Genomic DNA, 20744 nt, shown 5'->3' with positions numbered 1-20744 from the left:
GCTGTTGTTTTCCCCTGATAGGCCATCCCCCCAACAGTATCCAAAACGGTATACTTGTTAGAGAGGGGGATAGCCACAGGGGATTCCTGCATTGACTGCCTGCCCCTTCTAGCGGTCACCCATCTATCTGCCTGCATAAAAAGAAATAGAAATAGAAATAAATAAGAACTTGCTGCGTTCTCTCAGGTCTAACCCCAACATTGTCATCAAACCTGCAGACAAGAGTGGTGCTGCTATTGTCTGGCGTACCGACCTCTACCTTTTTTTTTTATTCATCATGGGATGTGGGTGTCACTGGCTATACCAGCATTTGTTGCCCATCTCTAATTGCCCTTGAGAAGGTGGTGGTGAGCTGCCTTCTTGAACCTCTGCAGTCCATGTGAGGTAGGTACACCCACAGTGCTGTTGGGAAGGGAGTTCCAGGATTTTGACCCAGCGACAGTGAAGGAACGGCGATATGCTTCCAAGTTAGGATGGGGTGTGTGACTTGGAGGGAAACTTCCAGGTGGTGATGTTCCCATGCATCTGCTGCTCTTGTCCTTCGAGGTGGTAGAGGTCGTGGGTTTGGAAGGTTCTGTCTAAGGAGCCTTGGTGCATTGCTGCAGTGCATCTTGTAGATGGTACACACTGCTGCCACTGTGCGTCGGTGGTGGAGGGAGTGAATGTTTGTGGATGGTGTGCAATCAAGTGGGCTGCTTTGTCCTGGACGGTGTCGAGCTTCTTGAGTGTTGTTGGAGCTGCACCCATCCAGGCAGTATTCCATCACACTCCTGACTTGTGCCTTGTAGATGGTGGGCAGGCTTTGGGGAGTCAGGAGATGAGTTACTCGCTGCAGGATTCCTAGCTTCTGACCTGCTCCTTTTGCCACAGTATTTATATGGCTACTCCAGTTTAGTTTCTGGTCAATGGTAGCCCCTAAGTTGTTGATAGTGGGGGATTCAGCAATGGTAATGCCATTGAATGTCAAGGGGAGATGGTTAGATTCTCTCTTGTTGGAGATGGTCATTGCCTGGCACTTGTGTGGCGCAAATGTTACTTGTAGAGGCTCAGCGCCAACTCTCAGACACTTCTTCCTACCTCCCCCTGGACCAAGACCCCACTATCTTGACTATCTTTTCTCCCCGGTCCAGTCTCTTCCCACCTACATCCGTGAATGTTCTGACACCATACGTCATTTTGACAATTTCCAGTTTCCTGGCCCCAACCGCCTCCTCTTCACGATGGGCATCCAATCTCTCCACACTCCATCCCCCACCAGGACGGTTTGAGGGCTCTCCACTTCTTCCTTGAACAGAGGCCCAACCAGTCCCCATCCACCACCATCCTCCTCCGCTTGACTGAACTTGTTCTCATATTGAACAACTTCTCCTTCGACTCCACTCACTTCCTTCAAGTAAAAGGTGTTGCTATGGGTACCCACATGGGTCCTAGTTATGCTTGTCTTTTTGTGGGATATGTCGAACATTCCTTGTTCCAGTCCTACTCAGGCCCCCTCCCCCAACTCTTTTTCCGGTACATTGATGACTGTATCGGTGCCATTTCCTGCTCCCGCCCCGAACTGGAAAACATTATCAACTTTGCTTCTAATTTCCACCCTTCTCTCACCTTTACATGGTCCATCTCTGACACTTCCCTTCCCTTCCTCGACTTCTCTGCCCCCATCTCTGGGGATAGGCTGTGTACGAATATTCATTATACGCCCTCCGACTCCCACAGCTAGCTCGACTATACTTCTTCACACCCTGCTTCCAGTAAGGACTCCATTCCATTCTCCCAGTTTCTCCCTCTCCGACCAATCTGCTCTGATGATGCAACCTTCCACAACAGCGCTTGACATGTTTTTTTCTTCAACCGAGGATTCCCCCCACTGTAGTTGACAGGCTCCTCAACCGTGTCCGGCCCATTTCCCGTACCTCTGCCCTCACCCCTTCACCTTGTCCTCACTTTCCACCCCACCAGCCTCCACATCCAAAGGATGATCCTCCGCCATTCCCACCACCTCCAGCGTGATGCCATTACCAAATGCATCTTCCCCTCCCCTGTCAGCATTCCGGAGGGGTCGTTCCCTCCATGACACCCTGGTCCACTCCTCCATTACCCCCAACACCTCGTTCCCTTCCCACGGCACCTTCCCATGCAATGGCAGGAGGTGTAATACCTGCAATTTTACCTCCTCTCTTTTCACTATCCAAGGCCCCAAACACTCCTTTCAGGTGAAGAGGCTGGAAACGTTAGGAGTGTTCACCTTGGAACAGAGAAAGTTAAGAGGTGAACCTCCTGGAGGTTTTCAAGATGATGAGAGGTTTTGATAGAGAAAAAATGATTCCCTCTGGCAAGTGGGTCAATAACCAGAGGCCATAGATTCAGAAATCATTGGAAAAAGATGGAGGAGGGAGGTGAGGAGCAATGTTTTCACTCAGCTGTCAGGATCTGGAACACTTTAGCTGGAAAGGTGGTGAAAGCTGGTTACATAAATAATTTTAGAAGGGCGTTGGACAGTTACTTGAGGATGAGGTACTTACAGGGTCACGGACAAAATAAGAGCGTGTGGGGCTAAGCACAACTGAAAGAGCTCGCACAGAAACGACAGGCTGAATGACAGCCTTCCATGCTGTAAATTTCTATGATCTCTAGCAGGTAAAACAATAAATGAACAATCAATGTTTAATATAAAATAAAAACAAAGTGCTGAAAATACTCAGGTCTGGCAGCATCTATGGAGAGAGATATGAAGATTTGGGCGGCACAGTGGCGCAGTGGTTAGCACCGCAGCCTCACAGCTCCAGGGACCCGGGTTCAATTCTAGGTACTGTCTGTGTGGAGTTTGCAAGTTCTCCCTGTGTCTGCGTGGGTTTCCTCCGGGTGCTCCGGATTCCTCCCACCGCCAAAGACTTGCAGGTGATAGGTAAATTGGCCATTGTAAATTGCCCCTAGTGTAGGTAGGTGGTAGGGCATATGGGATTACTGTAGGGTTAGTATAAATGGGTGGTTGTTGGTCGGCACAGACTCGGTGGGCCGAAGGGCCTGTTTCAGTGCTGTATCTCTAAATGAATAAAAATAAATAAAAAGAAGCAGAGTTAACGCTTCAGGTTGGTGACCTTTCATTAGAAGTGGCAGTTAAAATTCTACAATAAAGTTCTTGCATCTTTCAGCCATTAGCCTGCAAATTTACTCCTCAATCTCCTTCCCACTATTGGCAGCCTATTGTTTGAACCATTAGCATAATAGCTCCTCTATTGTTCCTTACAAATCTCAAGTGCATCATCCATCTTTAGTGCTGTAACAGTATCTTCTATTGTTACTGTCACCTCTTCTCCTTTATCTCTCCCTATCTTTTCCTGAATACGTTACAGCCAGGAATATTATGTGTCCATTCCTCCCCTTGTTTGAGCCAGGTCTTTGTTATTGCCTTTATATCACAATTCCATGTGCCTTTTTTCCCCCAAAATATATTTTATTCATAAAATTCTGTTAAAAATGCATTACAAAACAGTTCAAAACAGCACCAAGTTGAAATTCCAAAAAGTGCAAAGGAAATCAGTTTTCTTCAATACAGGAGTGAGTTGCCTCACAACCCTTCCATTCCATTTTACAAGCCATGTACATTTTACAGCAAAGCCATATTTGGTGTATACAGCCCGAGGGGTTTCCCATGGGTCCAGCCCCTCAGTTCACTTTGGGAGGACCTTACACAGTGGGTCTTTCCCCATTGAGCCTTTGCAGTGGCTGCCCCAAGCTTTAGTGCGTCCCTCAGCACTTAGTCCTGGAACAAAAACAAGAAATGCTGGAATCACTCAGCAGGTCTGGCAGCATCTGTGGAAAGAGAAGCAGAGTTAACGTTTCGGGTCAGCGACCCTTCTTCGGAACCCTAGTCCTGGACCTTGGAATGTGCCAGTCTGCAAAGCTTGGTTGTGGACAACTCTTTGCGCTGAAAGACCAGCACGTTTCAGACAAACCAAAGAGCGTCTTTCACCGAATTGATGGTCCTCCAGCAGCAGTTGATGTTTTTCTCGGTGTGCGTCCCTGGGAACAGCCCGTAGTGCATAGACTCCTGTGTTACAGAGCTGCGTGGGATGAACCTCGACAAAAACCACTGCATCTCTTTCCACGCCTGCTTTGCAAAGACACATTCCAGGAGATGGACAACTGTCTCTTCCCCACCACAGCCACCTCGAGGGCAGCGTGTGGAGGGTGTGAGACTCCGGGTGTGCAGGAAGGATCTGACGGGGAGGGCCCTTCTCACCACCGGCCAAGCTACGTCTTGGTACTTGTTTGAAAGTTCTGGTGATGAGACAGTCTGCTCGGGAAACCATCCAACCGGATCCACCATCTCCTTTTCCCATTGGGCCTTGAGGATATTCCGTGCAGACCACTGCCTGATGGATTGGTGGTCAGAGGTGTTTTCCTGCAGCAACTTTTCCATGAAGGATAGGTGGTACGGCAAGGACCAACTGGATGGAGTGTTCCACGGCAATGTGACCAGGCCCATCCTTCATAACACCGGGGACAGATAGAACCACAGCACATAGTGACACTTGATGTTTGCGTACTGGGGCTCCACACGAAAGTGGTTATCAGGATGAGGGCGACATTGGGTACATTTTTCCCCCCCTTATCCAGAGGTTTGAACATCGTGTCCCTCCCAACCCAGTCCATTTTGGATCTCCAGATAATGCAGAAAATGGTTCAGGTGACTGCCACGGCACAGGAGTGGGGTATGGGCCAGACCTGCGCCACATACAACAACGATGTGAGCGCCTCGCACCCGATGACCAGGTTCTTACCCACAATGGAGAGAGATCGCTGCTCCCACATGCTCAGTTTATGGTGTACCCTGGCTACTCGCTCCTTCCAAGTTTTGGCGCATGTCCCCTCCCTTCCAAACCATATCTACAGCACCTTCAGGTCGTCTGACTTGACGAAGGGTCCCAAACAACATGGCCTCATTCTTGCCGTGGTTGACTTTGGCTCCTGAGGCCAGTTCGAACTGGTCGCAGATGCTCATCAGTCTGTGAACGGACAGCGGGTCCGAGCAGAAGACGGCGACGTCGTCCATGTACAGGGAGGTTTTAACCTGAGTGCCTCCGCTGCCTAAGATTGTCACCCCTCTTATGCTCGCATCCTTCCTAATGGACTCAGCAAAAGGTTCGATACAGCAATCAGACAAGACTGGGGAGAGAGGACAGCCCTGTCAGACTCCAGATTTGATCGGGAAACTTTCTGATTCCCACCCATTGATTGTGACTGCGCTACTGATGTTTGTGTAGAGCAGTTTGATCCAATTGAAGATTCAGTCCCCAGACCCCATTTTGGAAAGCACGTCCATCATTTAGGTGTGCGATATCCTGTCAAAAGCCTTCTCCTGGTCCAGGCTGATGAGGCAGGTGTCCACCCTCCTGTCCCGTACGTAGGCGATCGTATCCCTGAGTAGCGTGAGACTATCAGAGATCTTCCTGTCGGGTACAGTACAGGTCTGGTCAGGGTGAATCACCAACTCCAGAGCAGACTTGACCCGACCGGCGATGATTTTGGACAGAATCTTGTAGTCAACATTAAGCAGTGAGATGGGCAGCCAATTTCTGATTTCCGCCCTCTCCCCCTTCTGCTTGTAGATGAGGGTGATGATGCCTTTCCTCATGGATTCTGACATGCTGCTGGCCAGAAGCATACTCTCGTATACTTCCAGCAGGTCTGGGCCGACCCAGTCCATAGAGCCGAATATAACTCAACCGGTAAGCCGTCGCTTCCAGGAGTTCTACTTGTCTCGCAGGACCTGACGGCGTTTGTCAGCTCGTCCAGAGTTAGCGGTTTGTCCAGTCTCTCCCTCGTGCTATCATCTAAGACCTCCGTGATAGATGACAGGAAGGACTGGGAGGCCGTGCTGTCTGTGGGCTTCACGTCGTACAGCTCAGCATAAAAGGATTTGCTGATCCTTAGTCTGTCAGACTGCGAAGATGTACCAAGCCATCCTCTTCCTTCAGGCTGCTGATCACAGATTTTTTTTTTTATTTCCAAAATATACTTTATTCATAAAAATCTGTAAAAAAAAACATGACAAAACTGTTCCAAACAGCACCAAGTCAAAAAAATACAAACAGTGCAAAGGAGGTCAGTTTCCTTCAATACAGGAGTAAGTTGCCTCACAACCCTTCCATTTCATTTTTCATGCCATTTACATTTTACAGCAAATGAAAATTTTCTCGATACAGTTCGAGGGGTTTCCCATGGATCCAGCCCCTCAGTTCAACTTGGCGGGGGGACCTTACACAGTGGTCTTTCCCCATTGAGCCTTTGCTGCAGCTGCCCCAAGCTTTAGTGCGCCCCTCAGCACGTAGTCCTGGACCATGGAATGTGCCAGTCTGCAACATTCGGTCGTGGACAACTCTTTGCGCTGGAAGACCAGTAAGTTTCGGGCAGACCAAAGGGCATCTTTCACCGAATTGATCGTCCTCCAGCAGCAGTTGATGTTTATCTCGGTGTGCGTCCCTGGAACAGCCCATCGAGCAAAGACTCTTGTGTTATAGAGCTGCTTGGGATGAACCTCGACAGATCTTTTTTTTAATTTCCAAAATATACTTTATTCATAAAAATCTGTAAAAATTACATTGCCAAACAGTTTCAAAACAGCACCAAAAAATACAAACATTGCAAGGGAGATCAGTTTCCTTCAATACTGTCATGAGTTTCTTCACAACCCTTCCGTTTCACAATTGTTATGTCAATTACAGTTTTACATTTACAGCAATTGAGAATATTAACGATACAGTTCGAGGGGTTTCCCATTGATCCAGCCCCTCAGTCCAGCTTGGTCGGGGAACCTTACACTGTGGTCTTTCCCCATTGAGCCTTTGCTGCGGCTGCCCCAAGCTTTAGTGCGTCCCTCAGCACGTAGTCCTGGACCTTGGAATGTGCCAGTCTGCAACATTCAGTGGTGGACAACTCTTTGGGCTGGAAGACCAGCAAGTTTCGGGCAGACCAAAGGGCGTCTTTCACCGAATTGATAGTCCTCCAGCAGCAGTTGATGTTTGTCTCGGTGTGCGTCCCTGGGAACAGCCCGTAGAGCACAGACTCCTGTGTTACAGAGCTGCTTGGGATGAACCTTGACAAAAACCACTGCATCTCTTTCCACACCTGCTTTGCAAAGGCACATTCCAGGAGGAGGTGGGCGACCGTCTCTTCCCCACCACCGCCAACGCGGGGGCACTGTGCGGAGGGGGCGAGACTTCGGGTGTGCATGAAGGATCTGACGGGGAGGGCCCTTCTCACCATCAGCCAAGCTACGTCTTGGTGCTTGTTTGAAAGTTCTGGTGATGAGGCATTCCGCCAAATGACTTTGACGGTCTGCTCGGGGAACCATCCGACAGCATCCACCGTCTCCTTTTCCCTTAGGGCCTTGAGGACATTCCGTGCAGACCACTGCCTGATGGACCGGTGGTCAAAGGTGTTTTCCCGCAGAAACTGCTCCACGAAGGATAGGTGGTATGGCACGGCCCAACTGCATAGAGCGTTCCGCGGCAATGTGACCAGGCCTATCCTTCGCAACACGGAGGAGAGATAGAACCTCAGCACGTAGTGACACTTGGAGTTTGCGTACTGGAGATCTACACACAGCTTAATGCAGCTGCACACGAAGGTGGTCATCAGGATGAGGGCCACGTTGGGTACATTTTTCCCGCCCTTGTCCAGGGATTTGAACATCGTGTCCCTCCGGACCCGGTCCATTTTAGATCCCCAGATGAAGCAGAAAATCTGATTAACCTGCACATGCACTCTAGACCTATCTTAGTCTGCCTCACATTTCCCCCTACTCATTCCTGAGCTGCTCTTTATTGTAATGCTGTCTGTCTGTGTCTCCTCTCTAATACTTACATCCTGCTGATCCTCCCTCTACCAAATGTGTTTAAACCCTCCCCACTGCATGAGTTAGTAACTCGTTGACCTGGTGTGGAGTTGTGAAGGTTGAATGCAGTCTTCAGATGAAGCAGGATTACAGGGTGGGGGATAACTAGGCCAGGCTGCACAGTCATCAGATTTTTGATAAAATGAGTATAAATGAGTTTGCATATATCATTATATATGATTCACTTTTTTTTAATGATGGGATGTTGAGGATATCATCCATGCTACTGACTTACAGTGACTGAATAAGATAAGATCTGTTAAAATATATTCTGGGATTTTTAATCACACTTTCAGGATTCCATTTCAAAACTCTCTCTACTTTCTCCCATACTGGTTTCGAGTCCTTATTCTGCCTGCTCCTATCTTTTCACTCCAGGAAGCATAAAATAGAGGCTATGAGGCACATATCTGGCTGGCTTAGCCAGTATTCATCAGATCTGACTGGACCACATCAAGCACTACCTGGCCTCTCCTCTGCCAAACTTCCCAATACTCCAGGATCATCCTAGAGAGCAAGGATAACCCACAGATTCTCTCTTCAAATACAACCCTTTCCTTAAACTGCCCCCCCCTCACCTGCCCCCTCCACCCACACCTCCAGTAAGTGGGAGGGGCTCAAGGACTAGGGAATAGTCCATCTGTTCACTTTCCTCTGCTGCACTAACCCTCTTCCCATTGTACACCAAGCCACCATAGACACTTGTGATCTACAGTTTGTGGATGACTGCAGTGTTGTTGCCCACTCTGCACCAGATTTGCAAGCCGCTCTCGATCTCTTCAATTCTGCATACAAGAGACTTGGCCAGTTGTCAAATGGTGCCAAAAAAACCTCATATCAGCCCACACCTGGTCAGCCAAATATTCCACCTCCTATATATGTTGAAGCAAAGACTTTTGAATATGATAAGCACTTCCTATACCTTGGCAGCCACCTCTCTCAAAAGACCACCATTGACGAGGAGATCCAACACCAGAGCAGCTGTGCCAGCTCAGCCTTCTATAAGCTACAGCAGTGAGTGTTTGACAACAAAGACCTCCACAAGGTAACAAAAGTCCTAGTGTACAGAGCAGTTGTTGTTACCACACATCTGTACTCCTGGACTGTGTATCAGCGACACATAGGAACGCTAGAGAAATTCCAGCAGCAATGCCTCCGCCGCATCCTCCGGATCAATGGGAGGACTGCCGAACAAACGCTAGTGTCCTTCTTGAAGCCAGCTCCACAAGCATTCAGGCAAACTTCGATGGACTAGCCACTGTGTCCAGGTGGCCGAAAACTATCTCCCTGCCAGGTCCTGTTTTCTCAACTCTCAAATGGCCAGTGTTCCAAGGGAGGACAAAGAAACCACTTCAAAGACACTCTGCAGCTCTCTTTGAAGTGTGGCAGCATTGACATTGATGACTGGGAGGTGCTTGCTACCAATCGTTCAAGATGACTACAACTTGTCCATCAAGCTGCTTCAAGTCCAAACGTCTTAATGATGAGGCAGAGCGGCGACAGACAAGGAAAATGAAGAAAATCCTGCACTCCGGATCCCACTACCTGGTGGGATGTCCTGCCCCATGTGCCCAAAGATCTGCAGGCCGAGAATCGGCCTGTGCAGTCACCTGAAGACCCATGGCAGAAGCTAGCAACCTTGAATAGACGTCATCCTCGAATCAAGGGACAGCCAATGACGACAACACCAAACCACAACCACCCCGCTCACCCCCCCCCCCCAAACCATCCCTCAACCAAACTCCACTCTATCCTCCTCCTGATTCCACATATTTAATTTCTCTCCTATTTTCCCTCATGCCCTCTTTTGAGTTCATCATGTCCATGAGTCCACCTCCTGCTCCCTCACTAAATTACTGACCACAATGACATGTTTGAACCTCTCTGTTACGGCCAGGTGAGAAAGGTCTCGGGGTCTCTTTCAGCCTTAACCTGGTCTTATTGTAACAGGGTTTAATCTTAATACACCATGTTTTGAGCTCCCCCTTGCTGAATGCTCATTCACTGCTTTCCAATTACAGGGCAAAGAAATGAGCACAAACAGGCTTTCTTTTTTTTAAAGAAGAAAAGTGAAAATTATTAAAACCTAAACTTCAACTCTTATTCGGTTAATGCCTACAGATACATGACGTGCCCATACTCGCATGCGTATGCGATACATACATGCAGATAGGGACAGAAAAGAGCAGAAGAAAAATAAAGTGGAAAGATTTGAGGCAATATCTGAAGAGTTTCTTGTTACTGTGCTTCGAGCTCACTGTAGAGTCCTTTTGTAGGTAGTTCTTGCTTGTAGGTAATTCTTGCTTTTCGTTGGGGCCCAGTATTCTTCTTAAACCTTGTTCACTGCAGGAGACTTTCTCTCTTGGGGTTCCTGTGTCTTCAATGGATTGTAAAGCTGATGAGAAAGAGATGAGAGCAGACAGGAGCCAGGAGCTTTCTGTCTTCAAAACACTGTTTCTCCAATTAAAAACTCTCAGTTCAAAACTCTGCCACAGACAATTAGTCATGTGACTAAACTGGTCTGACCACGTCCGTTCTGTGTATTGGGAGCAGGGACTGGTTCCTTTGTTCCAACGCTGTCTGCTAGTATGCAAAAACTGTCTTTCCAGCTAGGGGCCTGGCAATTCCTTGAAATGGGCCCTCTTTTCTTCCCAGCAATAATTTTAAGTTTAATGACCATGTGCTGAAATGAATGTGCCTCAGTTTTGGCAGGTGGAGGCCTGCATGGACACTATCCAATCAGGTTTCTGCCCTTGCGGGACATTGAAATGGCCCTAATCAAAGTCACCAATTGCATCCTGGGTGACTGTGGTGTGCTATGCCTCCTCATCCTTCTCCACCTCTCTATCTTTGACATGGTTGACCACACCATCCTCCTCCATCGCTTATCCATTATCCAACTCAGTGAAACTGCCCTGGTTCCGTTCCTATTTATATAGTTGTAGTCAGAGAACCTCTCAGTGGCTTCTCTTCCTACTCACGCACTGTTACCTCTATAGCAAGAATCTATCCTTGGCCTGCCTCTTATTTCTTATCTTTTTGTCACATTATCTAAGGACATTGGGGAATGAGCCCGGCCAGGTGGTCGAAGTTTCAGTAGGGGAGCATTTCGGGAACAGTGACCATAATTCCATAAGCTTTAAGGTACTTGTGGATAAGGATAAGAGTAGTCCTCGGGTGAAGGTGCTAAACTGGGGGAAGGCTAAGTATAACAATATTAGGCAGGAACTGAAGAATTTAGATTGGGGACGGCTGTTTGAGGGTAAATCAACATCTGACGTGGGAGTCTTTCAAATGTCAGTTGATTAGAATCCATAACCAGCATGTTCCTGTGAGGAAAAAGGATAAGTTTGGCAAATTTCGGGAAGCTTGGATAACACGGGATATTGTGAGCCTCGTCAAAAAGAAAAAGGAAGCATTCGTAAGGGCTGGAAGGCTAGGAACAGACGAATCCCTTGAGGAATATAAAGACAGTAGGAAGGAACTTAAGCAAGGAGTCAGGAGGGCTAAAAGGGGTTATGAGAAGTCATTGGCAAACAGGATTAAGGAAAATCCCAAGTCTTTTTATACATATATAAAGAGCAAGAGGGTAACCAGGGAAAGGGTTGGCCCACTCAAGGACAGAGAAGGGAATCTATGTGTGGAGCCAGAGGAAATGGGCGAGGTACTAAATGAGTACTTTGCTTCAGTATTCACCGAGGAGAAGGACTTGGTGGATGATGAGCCTTGGGAAGGGAGTGTAGATAGTCTCAGTCATCTCATTATCAAAAAGGAGGAGGTGTTGGGTGTCTTGCAAAGCATTAAGGTAGATAAGTCCCCAGGGCCTGATGGGATCTACCCCAGAATACTGAGGGAGGCAAGGGAAGAAATTGCTGGGGCCTTGACAGAAATCTTTGCATCCTCATTGGCTACAGGTGAGGTCCCAGAGGACTGGAGAATAGCAAATGTTGTTCCTTTGTTTAAGAAGGGTAGCAAGGATAATCCAGGAAATTATAGGCCGGTGAGCCTTACGTCAGTGGTAGGGAAATTATTAGAGAGTATTCTTCGGGACAGAGTTTACTCCCATTTGGAAACAAACGGACTTATTGGCGAGAGACAGCATGGTTTCGTGAAGGGGAGGTCGTGCCTCACTAATTTGATTGAGTTTTTTGAGGAAGTGACAAAGATGATTGATAAAGGAAGGGCAGTGGATGTTATCTATATGGACCTTCAGTAAAGCCTTTGACAAGGTCCCTCATGGCAGACTGATACAAAAGGTGAAGTCACATGGGATCAGAGGGGAGCTGGCAAGATGGATACAGAACTGGCTCGGTCACAGAAGACAGAGGGTAGCAGTGGAAGGGTGCTTTTCTGAATGGAGGGATGTGACTAGTGGTGTTCTGCAGGGATCAGTGCTGGGACCTTTGCTGTTTGTAGTATATATGAATGATTTGGAGGAAAATGTCGCTGGTCTGATTAGTAAGTTTGAGGACGACACAAAGGTTGGTGGAGTTGCGGACAGTGATGAGGATTGTCAGAGGATACAGCAGGATATAGATAGGTTGGAGACTTGGGCGGAGAAATGGCAGATGGAGTTTAATTCGGACAAATGTGAGGTAATGCATTTTGGAAGGTCTAATGCAGGTGGGAAGTATACAGTAAATGGCAGAACCCTTAAGAGTATTGACAGGCAGAGAGATCTGGGCGTACAGGTCCACAGGTCACTGAAAGTGGAAACGCAGGTGGATCAGGTAGTCAAGAAGGCATACGGCATGCTTGCCTTCATCGGTCGGGGCATAGAGTATAAAAATAGGCAAGTCATGCTGCAGCTGTACAGAACTTTAGTTCGGCCACACTTAGAATATTGCGTGCATTTCTGGTCGCCACACTACCAGAAGGACATGGAGGCTTTGGAGAGGGTACAGAAGAGGTTTACCAGGATGTTGCCTGGTCTGGAGGGCATTAGCTATGAGGAGAGGTTGGATAAACTCAGATTGTTTTCACTGGAACGACGGAGGTGGAGGGGCGACATGATAGAGGTTTACAAAGTTATGAGCGGCATGGACAGAGTAGATAGTCAGAAGCTTTTCCCAGGGTGGAAGAGTCCGTTACTAGGGGGCATAGGTTTAAGGTGAGAGGGGCAAAGTTTAGAGGGGATGTGCGAGGCAAGCTCTTTACACAGAGGGTGGTGAGTGCCTGGAACTTGTTGCTGGGGAAGGTGGTGGAAGCAAGTACCATAGAGACGTTTAAGAGACATCTTGACAAATACATGAATAGGATGGGAATAGAGGGATACGGACCCCGGAAGTGCAGAAGGTTTTAGTTTAGGCAGGCATCAAGATTGGCGCAGGCTTGGAGGGCCGAATGGCCTGTTCCTGTGCTGTACTGTTCTTTGTTCTTTTGACACAACGTCAAGTTTCACATGTACACTGATGCCACTCTACCTCACCATCACCTCTCTCAATCCTTCCATGTTTCTGAGTTGTCAGACTGCTTGTCCTACATCCAGTTCTGAATGAGCTGAAAATTTCCCTAAGCGTTGGAAAGACCAAAGCCATTTTCTTTGGTACCTGCAACAAAGTCCAATCCTTAGCCACTGATTCCCTGATCACCGTCTCAGGATTATTCGGAACCTTGGCATCCTATTTAAGCTGAAGCTGAGCTTCCAATCCCTTATCCTATCCATCACCAAGACCGCCTACTTCCACCTCTGTAATATATCCCGTCACTGTCGCTGAAACCCTTATCCATGCTTTTGTTACTTCTAGAATACAGCTATTCTGATGTTCTTCTAGTTGGCCATCCATCTTCCACCCTCCAAAGTTCTGCTGCCTGTTTCCTAACTCGTGTCAAGTCCCATTCACCCAGCAGCTATGTGCTTCCTGATGTATGTTGGCTCGCGGTCGACAAATGCATTCATTTTAAAATTATTATCCTTGTGTTCAGATCTCTCCATGGTCTTGTCCTTCCCTATCTCTATAACTTCCTCCAGTCCTATTACCCTCCGAGAGCTCTCCGTTCCTCCAACTCTGACCTCTTGTGTATTTCCCGGTTCCTTCACCCTGGCTGTGCCTTCAGTCATCTCGACCCTAGCTCTGGAATTCTCTCCTCAAACCTGCCTGTCTCTCTCTCTCTCCTCAAACCTGCCTGTCTCTCTCTCTCCTCAAACCTGTCTGTCTCTCTCTCTCTCTCTCCTAAAACCTGTCTGTCTCTCTCTCTCTCCTCAAACCTGTCTGTCTCTCTCTCTCTCTCCTCAAACCTGTCTGTCTGTCTCTCTCTCCTCAAACCTGTCTGTCTGTCTCTTTCTCCTCAAACCTGTCTGTCTGTCTCTCTCTCCTCAAACCTGTCTGTCTGTCTCTCTCTCCTCAAACCTGTCTGTCTGTCTCTCTCTCCTCAAACCTGTCTGTCTGTCTCTCTCTCCTCAAACCTGTCTGTCTGTCTCTCTCTCCTCAAACCTATCTGTCTGTCTCTCTCTCCTCAAACCTGTCTGTCTCTCTCTCCTCAAACCTGTCTGTCTGTCTCTCTCTCCTCAAACCTGTCTGTCTGTCTCTCTCTCCTCAAACCTGTCTGTCTGTCTCTCTCTCCTCAAACCTGTCTTTCTGTCTCTCTCTCCTCAAACATGTCTGTCTGTCTCTCTCTCCTCAAACCTGTCTGTGTGTCTCTCTCCTCAGACCTGTCTATCTGTCTCTCTCCTCTGACCTGTCTGTCTGTCTCTCTCCTCAGACCTGTCTGTCTCCTCAGACCTGTCTATCTGTCGCTCTCCTCAAACCTGTCTGTCTGTCTCTCTCCTCAATCCTGTCTGTCTGTCTCTCTCCTCAATCCTGTCTGTCTGTCTCTCTCCTCAATCCTGTCTGTCTGTCTCTCTCCTCAAACCTGTCTGTCTGTCTCTCTCCTCAAACCTGTCTGTCTGCCTCTCTCCTCAAACCTGTCTGTCTGCCTCTCTCCTCAAACCTGTCTGTCTGCCTCTCTCCTCAAACCTGTCTGTCTGCCTCTCTCCTCAAACCTGTCTGTCTGCTTCTCTCCTCAAACCTGTCTGTCTGCCTCTCTCCTCAAACCTGTCTGTCTGCCTCTCTCCTCAAACCTGTCTGTCTGCCTCTCTCCTCAAACCTGTCTGTCTCTCTCTCCTCAAACCTGTCTGTCTCTCTCTCCTCAAACCTGTCTGTCTCTCTCTCCTCAAACCTGTCTGTCTCTCTCTCCTCAAACCTGTCTGTCTCTCTCTCCTCAAACCTGTCTGTCTCTCTCTCCTCAAACCTGTCTGTCTCTCTCTCTCTCCTCCAACCTGTCTGTGTCTCTCTCTCTCCTCCAACCTGTCTGTGTCTCTCTCTCTCCTCCAACCTGTCTGTGTGTCTCTCTCTCCTCCAACCTGTCTGTGTCTCTCTCTCTCCTCCAACCTGTCTGTGTCTCTCTCTCTCCTCCAACCTGTCTGTGTCTCTCTCTCCTCCAACCTGTCTGTGTCTCTCTCTCCTCCAACCTGTCTGTGTCTCTCTCTCCTCCAACCTGTCTGTGTCTCTCTCTCCTCCAACCTGTCTGTGTCTCTCTCTCCTCCAACCTGTCTGTGTCTCTCTCTCCTCCAACCTGTCTGTGTGTGTCTCTCTCCTCCAACCTGTCTGTGTGTGTCTCTCTCTCTCTCCTCCAACCTGTCTGTGTCTCTCTCTCTCCTCAAACCTGTCTGTGTGTCTCTCTCTCTCTCTCCTCAAACCTGTCTGTGTCTCTCTCTCCTCAGACCTGTCTGTCTGCCTCTCTCCTCAGACCTGTCTGTGTCTCTCTCTCCTCAGACCTGTCTGTCTGTCTCTCTCCTCTGACCTGTCTGTCTGTCTCTCTCCTCTGACCTGTCTGTCTCTCTTCTCAAACCTGTCTGTCTCTCTGTCCTAAATATTTCACATTTATTACATGTTTTACTACATTAAAAAACAGCAATAATTTGTATTTGTATAGCGCCTTTAATATAATAAAATGTCCCAGCACCCTTCACAGGGACATTATAAAACAAAATATGACACTGAGCCACATTCGATCAAAAGCTTGTTCAGAGGTAGCTTTTAAGGAGTGTCTTGAAGGAGGAAAGAGGCGGATGGTGGAGCGATTAAAACTGGGAAACTCGAGTCTAGAATTAGAGGAGCACTGATATTGCGGAGGTCTGTTGGGCTGGAGGAGGGTAGTGAGATAGGGAGGGGAGAGGCCTTGGGAGGGATTTGAAAACAAGGGTGAGAATTTTAAAACTGAGATGTTGCTTAACCGGGAGTCAGTGTAGGTCAGTGAGCAAAAGGGTGATAGGCAATGTTCCTGCTGAGGTACAGAGTGTGTGGATGTGCTGCAATCTGGAATGTACCACTCATTGTAATAAGGCTGCGTTTGCTGACAATGTAGCCACTAGGTGGCGCCGTACTTGCACAGAGAAATAGAAAATAGGAGCAGGACGAGGCCGTTCGGCCCTTCGAGCCTGCTCCGCCATTCATTATGATCATGACTGATCATCCAACTCAGTAACCTGTTCCTGCTTTCCCCCCATATCCTTTCATCCCTTTCGCCCCAAGAGCTATATCTAACTCCTTCTTGAAAACATACAATGTTTTGGCCTCAACTGCTTTCTATGGTAGTGAATTCCACAGACTCACCACTCTCTGGATGAAGAAATTTCTCCTCATCTCAGTCCTGAAAGGTTTACCCCGTATCCTTAGACTATGACCCCTGGTTCTGGACTCCCCCACCATCGAGAACATCCTTCCTGCATCTACCCTGTCAAGTCCTGTTAGAATTTTATAGGTTTCTATGAGATTCCCCCCTCATCCTTTTTTTTACCTACATCGTTTGTACCAATGTGTACCACAACCACTGGGTGTTCACCCTCCCCCTGCGCAAATGCACTGTCTGTCTATCTCTCTCTGCTCAAACCTGTCTGTCTACTGAAACGTCACTGTCTGTGACGTTTTTGCCCACTGACAGTAGTAAAGATGAGATGGATGTGAGGAGAGGTAGAATGCGATGTGTGAGAGGAGAGGCAGAATGGGGCCAGCAACAAGAACTTGTGTTTATATAGCACATTTACGGTGACAAAAGGTCCTAAGGCACTTCACAACAGCATTATAATATAAATATGACAGCGAGCCACTAAAGAAGATATTGGAATATAGTTCTAAGTAGTAGCCTAAAGGCAGTGAGCGGAGAGGTAGATTGGGACACGTGAGAGTGGAGGTTAATGTGTCCTGTTCGAGGAGAGGTGGATGTGGAATAATACCTGCCAGGAGAGGGAGAATAGGACTAGTGGAAGAGAACAATATTCTCTTTAAGTGAATCGTGCTTTGAAATAAACAAGCTGCTCACGACGTTGTGAAATTTGTTAACGTGAGCTGCCCATGGACAAAAAGGTAGTACTGGGAGTTTGTAGCCCGTCCAGCATAAAGAAACGGTGATGCATGAATGGGACTTGGTGAGGGTTAGGACATGAGCTGCAGAGTTTTAGATAACCTCAAGTTTACGGACGGTAGAACGTGAGTGGCCGGCCAGGAGTGCATTAGAATAGTCAAGTCTAGAGGTAGCAAAGGCAGGGGGATATGAGGGTTTCAGCAGTGGATGAGCTGAGGCAGGGGCGAAGTCAGCAATGTTAGAGGTAGAAATAGGTGGTCTTAGTGATATGTGGTTGGAAGCTCATTTCGGGTTCGAATGGGACACCAAGGTTGCGAACAGTCTGGACAGGCAATCTGACAATTTAGCAACAGTGTGCATGTCCAGAGAGAGGTGGTGTTGGTGGTGAGATAGAGCTGGGTGTCATCAGCGTACATGTGAAAACTAATGCTGTGCTTTTCGATGATTTTGCCGAGGAGTAGCCTATAGATGAGAAATAGGAGAGGGGCCAATGATTACCAGAGGTAATGATGAGGAAGCAGGAGGAGAAGCCATTGCATGCCTATGATTACATAGATAAGAAAGGAATTGGGTGCAGGCAGTCCTATCCAACTGGATGATGGTGGAGAGGCGTTTGGGGAGAATGGTGTGTGTAAGCATGTTAAAGGCTGCAGACAGGTGGAGAAGGACAGGTGGGATAGTTTACTTTTGTCACAGTCACACAGGATGTGCTTAAAGGCACTCCTTAAAACCCAACTCTGACTAAGCTTTTGGTCGTCTGTCCCAACATCGCCTTATGTGGCTCAGTCTCAAATTTTGTTTGAAACCTCTGCTCTGAAGCACCTTGGGACATTTTAATACTTTGAAACCGCTAAATAAATGTAATTGTTGTTGAGCAGTCCCTGGTCCTTGCTGAAATAATATCAAAGTTTGAGGAGAGGGCAGTGTTTTTCTGGAAGAATGAAAGTTCTGAACTCCCCTGTGTTTTTTTCTCTCTCCCTGCAGCAACACCGAGTGTGATGGCTTCTGGAGTGACGGGGAGTGTCTCTGTGGCATTGCACCCGCTTGTCATTCTCAACATCTCTGACCACTGGATCCGGATGCGCTCACAGGAGGGGAGACCTGTGCAGGGTACGTGGGGTAAACAGGAATGATTAAAGAGACAGACACGGTCTGTGCAGGGTGCGAGGGGTATACAGGAATGGTTAAAGCGACAGACACAGTTTGTGCAGGGTGTGTGGGGTATACAGGAATGGTTAAAGAGACAGACACGGTCTATGCAGGGTGCGTGGGATGTACAGGAATAATTAAAGGGATGGAGAGGGTTTGTGCAGGGCACATAGGGTATGCAGGAATGGGCAGAGAGGGTCTGCAGGGTACGTTGTGTGTACAGGAATGGTTAAAGGGGCAGACAGGGCCTGTGCAAGGGTCATGGGATATAGAGGAATGATTAGGAACAGACAGGGTCTGTGCAGGGTACATGAGGTATACAGGAATGTTTAAAGGGATAGACAGGGTATGTGCAGGGTATGTGGAATATACAGTAATGGTTGAAGAGACAGACAGGGTCTGTGCTGGATATGTGAGGTATATAGCATTACATAGTATTTACAGTACAGAATCAGGCCATTCCGCCCAAAAGGTCCATGCTGGTGTTTATGCTCCACACAAATCACCTGCCACCCCTCTTCATCTAACCCTATCAACAAATCTTTCTATTTCCTTCTCTTTCATGTGTTTATCCAACTTTCCCTACAATGCATCTTTGCCATCCGCCTCAACCACTCCTTGTGGGAGCGAGTTCCACATTCTAACCACTCTGTGGGTAAAGAGGTTTCTCCTGAATTCCCTATCGGATTTCTCAGTGACCAAGATATATTTATGACCCCTAGTTTTGGTCTCCTCTACAACTGCAAATAGCTTCTTTATGTCGACTCTATCAAACCCTTTCACAATGGTGAAGACCTCTATCAGATCACTCCACGTCTTCTCTTTTCTGGGGAAAAGAGCCCAGCCTGATAGCAGAACTGAGAGGTTATAACTATCATTTTGGTAAATGTATATTACACCATCTCCAGTGACTCGATATTCTTTTTATAACGTGGGGACCAGAACTGTTCATAGTACTGCAAGTGTGGTATAAAGCTACCATAACTTCTCCTGCTTTTGACGGGAATGTGGAGTTGAGGTTACAATCAGATCGGCCATGATCATATTGAATGGCAGAGCAGGCTCGAAGGGCCGAGTGGCCTACTCCTGCTTCGAATTCATATGTTCGTGTGTATGTAAGTCCATCTTTCTAGAAATGAATCCCAGTCCTTGGTTTGCGTTTTGTGACCTTATTAACACCCTTGCCTCTGAGTCACAAGGTTCCGGGTTCAAGTCACACTCCAGGGTTTGAGCACAGAAATCTATGCTGATGCTCCAGTGTAGTACTGAGGTAGTGCTGCACTGTCAGAGTTGCCATCTTTCATTAAACTGAGGCCCCATCTACCTGCTTGGATGGATGTACAAGATCCCATGGCACTATTTCGGAGAAGAGCGGGGGAGTTCTCCCTGGTGTCCTGGCCAATGTTTTATTCCTCAGCCAACAAAACACAGCGTATCTACTTATTATCACATTGCTGAATGTGGGATCTTGCTGTGTGCCATTTAGCTGCCACGTTTCCTACATTATAACAGTGACTACACTTCAAAAAAAAGTATTTCATTGGCTGTAGAGATGTCTGGTGGTTGTGGAAAGCGCTATATAAATGCAAGTCTTTTTTTTAATTAACTTGTGTTGCTGCTTTTAGTGATGGCTGCATTTGCTGACAACCCAGCCTCTAGGTGGCACAGCACTGTCACATGTGCAAATGCAGCCTTATCGACTGAAACATCACTGTCTGCAATATCTCAGGCAGCTGCTGGCAATAAAAATGGCACTGTTCAATTTAACACAAAAAAAACCAAATTGAATCCAAATCCCCTCACTCCTCAATGACTGCGATCGCCACCTCCAAACTCTGCCCCCCCCCCCACCCACAACAGTACCCCACTCCCTCTCGCGATTGCCACTTCTCTTTCCTGCTCCCTCTTGCGATTGTTGCTTCCCTTCGCCGCTCCCTCCATGCCCTCCTTCTCGTCGCTCCATCTCATTGTTCTCTCTCACGCCCATCTGCTTGCCATTCCCTTCACCATTCACTGGCCACTTGGAGGAGCGGCAGGAGTGGGGGTTAAAGCGGCAAGTGGGGGATAGCGGTGAGGCGGGAAGCGAGTTGGAAGCAGCGAAATGGAGCGGTGAGCAGGCGGGTGCGGGAAACTGATAGTGGCGATTGCGGGAGGGAGCAGGGAAGAGAAGAAACGGTTGCGGGAGTGAGCGGGGAAGAGAAGTGGTGATTGTGGGAGGGAATGGGGTACTGTTGGGGATGGGGGCCGTGATTGCGGCCTTTGAAGGGTGAGGCAACACTTGGACGACATTACATCTGATGTCATTACGTGGTGAGGTCGCTGCGCATGTGCGCGGACTCATACTGGCAAGCTG

At 48.0% G+C, this 20744-nt stretch overlaps 1 protein-coding gene across 1 annotated transcript in view; it reads left to right on the top strand.

Moving 5' to 3' along the window:
- The window catches only part of cops6 (COP9 signalosome subunit 6), a 94056-nt gene that overhangs the window by 6514 nt on the left and 66798 nt on the right, over positions 1-20744 (top strand). The window contains exon 2 of the mRNA XM_068023855.1: positions 18227-18352. Coding sequence (XP_067879956.1) covers positions 18227-18352 — 126 coding nt within the window. The remainder of the gene's footprint in view (positions 1-18226; positions 18353-20744) is intronic.

The sequence above is a fragment of the Heterodontus francisci genome, chromosome 48 (assembly GCF_036365525.1).
Source record: "Heterodontus francisci isolate sHetFra1 chromosome 48, sHetFra1.hap1, whole genome shotgun sequence".
Taxonomy (NCBI): Eukaryota; Metazoa; Chordata; class Chondrichthyes; order Heterodontiformes; family Heterodontidae; genus Heterodontus; species Heterodontus francisci.
The sequence above is the reverse complement of the archived record's forward strand: the minus strand, read 5'-3'. Positions and strand labels throughout refer to the sequence as shown.